This window comes from Myotis myotis, unplaced genomic scaffold (genome assembly GCF_014108235.1).
Source record: "Myotis myotis isolate mMyoMyo1 unplaced genomic scaffold, mMyoMyo1.p scaffold_m19_p_6, whole genome shotgun sequence".
Taxonomy (NCBI): domain Eukaryota; kingdom Metazoa; phylum Chordata; class Mammalia; order Chiroptera; family Vespertilionidae; genus Myotis; species Myotis myotis.
In genome coordinates this window covers 83,856,844-83,865,822 of record NW_023416368.1, presented here as the reverse complement: position 1 = coordinate 83,865,822, position 8,979 = coordinate 83,856,844, and the positions used below count along the sequence as shown (strand labels likewise).

General features: G+C 42.3%; 1 protein-coding gene across 1 annotated transcript; it reads left to right on the top strand.

Annotated features, from left to right (window-relative positions):
• Nucleotides 1-3,749: 3,749 nt before the first annotated feature.
• Nucleotides 3,750-4,730, top strand: LOC118658974 (olfactory receptor 18-like). Its single transcript, XM_036314860.1, has one exon. The coding sequence runs from the start codon at nt 3,786-3,788 to the stop codon at nt 4,728-4,730; it is 945 nt and encodes a 314-aa protein (XP_036170753.1). The 5' UTR covers nt 3,750-3,785.
• The last annotated feature ends 4,249 nt before the right edge of the window (nt 4,731-8,979 follow it).

Here is an 8,979-nt window from a genome sequence, read left to right as displayed (position 1 = left end):
TCAGAGATTGGGATAACTCGGACCCATTTGACCAATTATGAGCTCTGTGCATTGAGCTCCCAGGGCCAAGCAGCAATAGATAATCAGCTGTGCCTCCAGCCCTTCAGGTTCCCGTCTCAGTCCAGGAGGCTTCACATCTGAGTCTTCTCCTCTCGCATCCACTGCACCAGGAGCCCATGACTAACTCTGACGTCCTGCCAGTCTTGATGGAACATGAACCTTCATTGCTTGCCAGGCAGGACAGGGGCAGTGGATTCCCACTCCTTGGTCAGACTCCAGCAGGGACAGAACTGCCCAGTGAGTACTGTGGAGGCGCTGGATGGAGAAGGGACTGTCAGGAGCATTTTTTTTTCCATCATTAGGACAAACAGGGGAGTTGGGACAAACAGCTGGGAAGGCACCAGTATGGAACGTTTCAGATATTTTTGTCCTTAGAAGGGTAGAATCTGAATAGCTGGAGGGAACCATCTGAGTCTCATTTTTTCTGATCCCCCAGGGCCTATACTCTGTGTAGCAGAGACAACAACAATCGCTGCTAAATATTGAATAGACGCTTCCTTGGGTCTCAGAAACAGAGCGTGGGTGATAAGGCTTCCTCACCCCCAGTGCTTTCTCTCCTGTACTCTCCCCGCTTCCAGCAATGCCTCCTCTCCTGGGGCTAGCAGAGGAGAAAACAGTGTTTGTGTGTATCTATGTACAGATTTTCTAAGAAAACTTTCATTTCCATTTAGTAGAGTCCACAGATTTAAATACAAAGAGAAATGGTGGAGATTTTCATAAAAATGAAAAAATAAAAAAAGAGAGGGAAAGACAAAGGGAAGTAAATCCTGTTGTGTGGACTGAGACACATTTCAGGATGTCCACTCATTCCATGAGTGAGTTACCTGGCACATGATAGGCTTTCATCTCTCTCTACCGTATCATAGAATAAAATGTCATCCTTCAGCCTTTCCAGGGGTTGATTTTCATCAACAAACCCACTCTTCCAATCTGATTTAAAGACCATCAGCGAATGTCTATAAGGGCAAACCTCTGTTTGGTGCCACACATTTCGCAGAGACGGGTGTTGTTCTCCCATTTCTATGTAAGAGATACCAGCACAGACAGGTGGCAGGACTTACCCACACTTCCCATTTGTGGTGACAGCTGTGGGACTCGGACACAGGTCTCCTGCTTCCCACCCCAGGCTCTGTCCCCTCCACTGCAGCACAATGGTTGTTTCTTTCCAAACCTGCTTTAGTCTCAGATGAGCAAATGAAGGCACAATCAGCAGTTCTTTTCCTTGGGATTTGGTGAGTTCACCTGTGAATTAGCAAAATGTATCAAGTGGCCCTAACCGGTTTGGCTCAATGGATAGAGCGTCGGCCTGCGGACTCAAAGGTCCCAGGTTCGATTCCAGTTAAGGGCATGTACCTTGGTTGCGGGCACATCCCCAGTAGGGAGTGTGCAGGAAGCAGCTGATGGATGTTTCTCTCTCATCCATGTTTCTAACTCTCTATCCCTCTCCCTTCCTGTCTATAAAAAATCAATAAAAGAAAATGTATCAAGTGGTTGACTGGGACCTTTAATATATTAATGTTGTGGATCATAGGTTTCCTACGAGTAGCAATGCATTTCTCAGCATATTTTGTAAAACCGAGATATGAAAACGTAATTCCCTGTACAAGATGCGCATTTTCCTGGGGCTCTATCATGAAGACTTGCTAGTCAGACATCAGGGAACTTTCTAACTTTATACCTTGGCAATCAGAGCATGTAGTTGATTTTGTCTCAGTCTTCCATTGGGAAAACAAGTATAGGTAATTGATAGCAAAATGGCACATATATCAATTTGTACAACTCACTCAATTATATGTTTTTAATTATATCTTTAGAAAATTCTCACTTGTTTGATGTGGAAAGGGACTTAAGAATTTTCTTAGCCTGGCATAATAAAAAATTGAAAAGGAAAATGATTATCCATCAGGTAATACTAATCATCATTTAAAGTGCTGAAAGTGATGTATGCATTTCACAGAGAGACCTGGAATGCAATGCTGTGGTAAAAATGAGAACTCAGGGAACAATATGTGTAACATGAGAGTATTTAGATAAGTTTTCAAGGAAACTGCTTATGTATACATAGCGTAAGGCTAACATTATAAAATATTGAAAAGAGAATGCATCCAGCAAATCCATGATAATGTTTCCCTTCGGACAACTAAGCGCAGAAGACCATGCAGGAATAGCAAAATAACTTCAAGTTTTATCAATAATAAATATGAGTTCTTCAGTACGTATTATTAAATATTCGTATTTTTATATGGGTAATGGGTAAAATGGTATTGATAATAATTGATAACTTAATACAACATTTATAAATAGCCTGACAATACTTCCCTCCACTGGCTACATGTTAATATACCCAAAATACTTATGTGTAGAAATTCTGATTTCATTGGTTCTAGGTTATGGCCAGCCCATCATTAAGCTTAAAAGATGGATAGGTAATTATAATGATCAACTTGCATTGATACCAGTGTTTAATATTTTATGTTTATAATTCAGTGTTATTTCTTACAGCAGCCCTCTGAGGTCAGTTTAATTAATATTCCCCTGTTACAGAGGAGCAGACTACCCAGCTGTTGGCAATGGTGGCCTTTGTTCTTTTCCCTTTTGGTCTCTCCAGTTACATCATTTTTTAAAGCAAAAATAGTTTTTTATGATGTAGTGCATGTACATTTAGGCAGTGTTTATAAAATAGAAGTGATCAGCTATACACAAAGGAATCTAGCATGTCACACAAAGGAATAAATATTTAGACAAAGTAGTACCTCTGTTTTGACCCGTGAAGAGAAATGACCTGAGTTGCCTTCCAGGGACTGATTTAGGAGAAATGCAATCCCTCTGTGAGGGAGAACTGACTTGGAAAGCTCTGAAGCTGGCATAAGAAAGCCAACTTAAAGTTTAAGGAAACTTTGCCCTAAATTTCTCCGCTGTTCTTTGGAGGGCTGCTTTTGATGAGAAATTAACCCGTCACAAATGATTCTGATTAGAGACAAATTTAAGAAGTGTTACCCATCCACTATAAAACTAAACAGTAAAGTGCAAACTCAACCTCAGATGTTTTTCTTGGTTTGTGTATCACTGATAGAAAATAACCTTTCAAAAAAGAAAAGTAAGTACAGAGTATTCATGAAAGTTAGTTACTATTTAATCATTGGTGCATTGTAAATTACTATCATCTTCAGGATCAGTGATGTTGTATGATTTTGTTCACTTAACAAAAACATATTTTCCCCCTAGTTGGTTTGGCTAGTGGATAGAGCATTGACCTGCACACCGAAGGGTCCCCAGTTTGATTCTGGTCAAGGGCACATGCCCAGTTTGTGGGCTTGATCCATAGTAGGAGGTGTGCAGGAGGCTGCCAATCAATGATTCTATTTCATCATTTCATCTATTTCTCAGTCCCTAATATATCTCATTTCATAATTTTTTCTTCAAAAGTTGAGGGCAGATATTTTGATGCGCTCATGCACTTGTTACCTCAACATGTCCTTCCTTCTCTAATATTCTTTGACCCAGTGACTCTGAAGTGTTTGTCTATAGAAACAGATGAGTAGCCCAGACATCAATAAGGAAAGAGTTCTAAAAAGAGTTAACAACTTAGTCAAGTTGCTGAAGGTAATGAGCGAGGAGGGCATGTGGTCCTCAAGTGTAAATACTGTATTTGTGAATGGCTTGAGTCCAAAATATGGGCGCCTCTACACTTGTTTCATTTATTTAGCGCTCTCTTCTTTTTCAAAATGTGTCCTATCTGCATAGAACCACAGAATCGGACAGCTGACTCTGAATTCTTCCTCCTGGGACTCTCAGATGATCCAGAAGTGCAGCCTCTTCTGTTTGGCCTGTTCCTGTCCATGTACCTGGTGACCATGCTCGGGAACCTACTCATGATCCTGGCTGTCGTCTCTGACTCCCACCTCCACACACCTATGTACTTCTTCCTTTCCAATTTGTCCTTGGCTGACATCAGTTTCAGCACCACGACAGTTCCCAAGATGCTGCTGAACCTCCAGACACATAGCAAATCCATCACCTATGCAGCCTGCCTAACTCAGGTTACCTTTTTTTCTCTTCTTGCATGTTTGGAAAGTCTACTCCTGGCTGTGCTGGCCTATGACCGGTTGGTGGCCATTTGTCAGCCCCTACACTACCTGGTCATCATGAGCCCTCGCCTCTGTGGCTTGTTGGTCCTGTTGTCATATTTCTTCAGCCTTTTGGAATCCCAACTACACTACTTGATGGTGTCACAACTTAGCTTCTGTGCAGATGTAGAAATCCCTCTTTTCTTTTGTGACCCTTCTCAACTCTTCAACCTTGCCTGTTCTGAGACCTTCACCAATGACATATTGATCTACTTTATTGGAGCCATCTTTGGTGGTGTCCCACTCTCAGGGATCCTTTTCTCTTACTATAGAATTGTGTCCTCCATTCTGAGAATGCCATCATCAGGTTCAAAATATAAAGCCTTCTCCACCTGCGGCTCTCACTTGTCAGTTGTTTGCTTATTTTATGGAACAGGCCTTGGTGTGTACCTCAGTTCCGCTGTGTCATCTTCCCCAAGGAAGGATGCGGTGGCCTCAGTGATGTACACTGTGGTCACCCCCATGCTGAACCCCTTCATCTACAGCCTGAGGAACAGAGACATCAAGAGGGCCCTATGGAGGATGATCAGAAGAATATTCTGATCTCTATACCTGTGCTATCATTTTTGGTTTACAGACTGGAAAAAGCAGCAAAATCAAACATGTGCAACCAGATATTCTGAATCTGCAGTCACACAATTCATAGGTATCTATATGGCTTTCTGCTTTCTGCTCATACAATTTTCCCTCTTAGAACAGCTATAAGGGAATTGAGAGATTATATTGGACTCCCAAATTATGTCATAAACCCTTCAGGATTATACATCATATTTCAATCTACCCCTCTTACTTTCCTTATGCATTACTCAGGATTCTTGGTCATGAGCAGTCTTGTTTCTATTATTAAAAAACAATGATAGCTCTCTCTTTGTTGTTATTTATTCTTTTTGTACTTTCCCCATGATTCTTTCTTATTTTTCCATATACTTCCTGATTCATGACCTTGGCCATATTTTTGAGAAAATAGGTTACCATTCAATGTTGTATGCATGCCAGGGTATTTTGAAATTTTAATGGGATGGTATTAATACTGAGTTTTTTTGTTTTTGTTTTTTTTAAATTAAATATTTATTGTTCAGATTATTACATTTGTTCCTCTTTCCCCCCCCCCCCATAATTCCCCTCCTTCCAGTTCCCACCCCACCCTCCGCCCTCACTCCCCACCCACTGTCCTCATCCATAGGTGCACAATTTTTGTCCAGTCTCTTCCCGCATCTCCCACACCCCTTTCCCCCCTAAGAATAGTCAGTCCATTCCCTTCCTATGTCCCTGATTCTATTATAATCACCAGTTCATTCTGTTCATCAGATTATTTATTCACTTGATTCTTAGATTCACTTGTTGATAGATGCGTATTTGTTGTTCATAATTTGTATCTTTACCTTTTTCTTCTTCTTCCTCTTCTTAAAGGATACCTTTCAGCATTTCATATAATCCTGGTTTGGTGGTGATGAACTCCTTTAGCTTTTCCTTATCTGTGAAGCTCTTTATCTGACCTTCAATTCTGAATGATAGCTTTGCTGGATATAGTAATCTTGGTTGTAGGTTCTTGGTATTCATCACTTTGAATATTTCTTGCCACTCCCTTCTGGCCTGCAGTTTCTGTTGAGAAATCTGCTGACAGTCGTATGGGTATTCCCTTGTAGGTAACTGAGTTTCTTTCTCTTGCTGCTTTTATTTTTATTTATTTATTTATTTAAATATATTTTATTGATTTTTTACAGAGAGGAAGGGAGAGGGATAGAGAGTTAGAAACATCGATGAGAGAGAAACATCGACCAGCCGCCTCCTGCACACCTCCCACTGGGGATGTGCCTGCAACCGAGGTACGTGCCCTTGACCGGAATCGAACCTGGGACCCTTCAGTCCGCAGGCAGACGTTCTACCACTGAGCCAAACTGGTTTGGCCTCTTGCTGCTTTTAAAATTCTCTTTGTCTTTTGCTCTTGGCATTTTAATTATGATGTGTCTTGGTGTGGTCCTCTTTGGATTCCTTTTGTTTGGGGTTCTCTGCGCTTCCTGGACCTGTAAGTCTATTTCTTTCACCAGGTGGGGGAAGTTTTCTGTCATTATTTCTTCAAATAGGTTTTCAATATCTTGCTCTCTCTCATCTTCTGGCACCCCTATAATTCTGATGTTGGTATGCTTGAAGATGTCCCAGAGGCTCCTTACACTATCTTCGTATTTTCGTATTCTTTTTTCATTTTGCTTTTCCGGTTGGGTGTTTTTTGCTTCTTCGCATTTCAAATCTTTGACTTGATTCTTGCGCTCCTCTGGTCTGCTGTTGGGAGTCTGTATAGTATTCTTTATTTCAGTCCGTGTATGCTTAATTTCTATTTGGTTCTTTATCATAACATTGAGGGTCTCATTAGATTTCTTGAGGATCTCATTAAGTTTATCGGCAGCTTCTAGACAGTTCTTGAGAGACCTTAAAAGTGTGGTTCTGAACTCTATATCTTCCATTGACAATTTTGTCCTGTTTCTTTGTCCGCATTTTTTTTACGCTTTCTTGGTGCACCCCCTAGTGGTCTTTGTGCGCAGTCTTGTTGTAGTTAAGCCTTGATTGTTGTAGTTAATATTGGGGGGATTTGAACTCCAGGCCAACTGTCTGTGAGAGTCAGCTCTGTCTGCAGTGGGAAAACTTCTGTCCTCTTGCCGAAACCGGTTTGGCTCAGTGGATAGAGCGTCGGCTTGCGGACTGAAAGGTCCCAGGTTCGATTCCGGTCAAGGGCATGTACTGGAGTTGCGGGCACATCCCCAGTAGGAGATGTGCAGGAGGCAGCTGATCGATGTTTCTCTCTCATCGATGTTTCTAACTCTCTATCTCTCTCCCTTCCTCTCTGTAAAAAATCAATAAAATATATTAAAAAAAAACAAAAAAACTTCTGTCCTCTGGAGAGGTGCTAATCTAGCCTTTGCCTGAGGCTATCCAGCAAATGGCTCTGTGCAGGGCTTGGGCGGGGTGGGTGGCATGGGATCAAACAGGGCAGGAAGAGGGAGCAGTTATGGCTGCTCTCAGACCCGTCCCCAGGGGCTCTGCCTCCCAGAGTCCCAGCAACCGCTGCAAACCTCGGAGAGAAAGCTGCCCTCACGTTCCGACCGATGCCAGACAGTCCTGCTTCTCCCGTCTGAGTCCGGGTCCCTAGAGACTTGCCCAGAACTGGAGCTCAGGGCCTGAGTCTCCCTCCCGATTGAAAACGACAACCGCGCCCTCAGCCACCAGCCCGCTCCGCGCAACCTCCGCACCTTTGTATATTCCACACTGCGCCTCCTCTGTATCTCGGTATGCTGTTCTCTTTGCTTCTAGTTGAAGAATTTCCCCTCAGCCAGCTTTCCTGTGGTTCTAGGTGATGTCCGTTCTGTCTTTTAGTTGTATTTTTGAAGTGGTTGTGCGAGGCAGCATTCTCCGGTGTTTACCTATGACCCATCTTGGTTCTCCAGTCTTAATACTGAGTTTGAATAAGTAGTTACCAACTGGGACTTTCTTAGGATAACTGGATGTATGATTCCCAATTATCCAGATAATTTTTTCCATTCTATGTAACATCTCCTCCATCAATTACATAGACCAAGATGAAAGGAAAAATACTGTATAATTCCGCTTATATGAGGCACCTAAAGTAGTCATATTCATAGAGACATAAAGTAGAATTTTGATTGCCAATGGCTGGGGGAAGAGGGACTAGAGAGTTAGTGTTTAATTGGGAAATAAAGAGTTTTATTTTGCAAGATGAAAAAAGAGTTCTGGAGATGCATGTTGGTGATGATTTCTCAGCACTGTGAATGTACTTCACTACTGAACTCAACACTTAAAATGGTTAAGATGGACAGGACCTGGGTTGGCTCAGTGGATAGAATATCAGCCTGTAGACAAAAGGGTCCCAGTTCGATTCTGGCCACCAGCTTGAAGCTGGTTGCAGGCTCCTCCCTGTCTCGGGGCCCTGGTCAGGGCTGGTGCAGTAGGCAATCAATCGATGTGTTCGTCTCTGTCTTTCCCTCTCTCTTCCACTAAAAGATCAATGGAAAAATATCTTCTGGTGAGGATTAACAACAACAACAACAACAACAACAACAACAACAACAAATGCTTAACATGGTAAATTTATGTTATGTTATTTTACCACAATAAAAAGAAAAGTTATCCTTTTAGTTATAAGGGACATGTTGTTCCAACTGTTGGGTGTGTCACTTAGCCCTCAGCATCAGCCCCCATAGGGACCGGCCTCAACTGCAGAGAGCCACGGTAACCAAGGTCATGCCTCCTTCTGATGCATCTCACATGCCATGACATTTGGCATCCTCTCACCAATACCAGCCAACTCTAAAGGATCATCCTTAACCCAGACCTTCCTGGTGATTTTGGGAGGGGTTTGATGGGCTTCAACTTGGCTTGACTTCATCCAATGCCCTTCCTTGTTACAAAGAGTTTTCATAACCACAGCGTGTGAGGGAACAGTACCTGGTAGACTGTTTTGACTTAAGACACCAGCCACAAATTCAGAAGTACCCAAGGCCACCCTCACTTCATACCAGTAAGCCACAAACTCAGGGTCTCCCTCACATTCAATAATTTGCTCAAGTGACTCAGAATGAGGGCATTTCCTCAGGTTGAAGAATCACCAGCATGAGCCACAGAACTTAGGGCAGTGTCGTATGTATGGTTACAGTTTGATTACAGTAGAGAAAGATAAATATAACATGAGTTCCCTCATTTGTGAAATATAATGAACAACATAAACTGATGAACAAAAACAGATCCGGAGACAGTGAAGCATTGATCAGACCGTCAAATC

What these genes read in the sequence shown, in the direction of transcription:
- LOC118658974 (XM_036314860.1), top strand. Translation starts at nt 3,786, where the DNA reads ATGTGTCCTATCTGCATAGAACCACAGAATCGGACAGCTGACTCTGAA.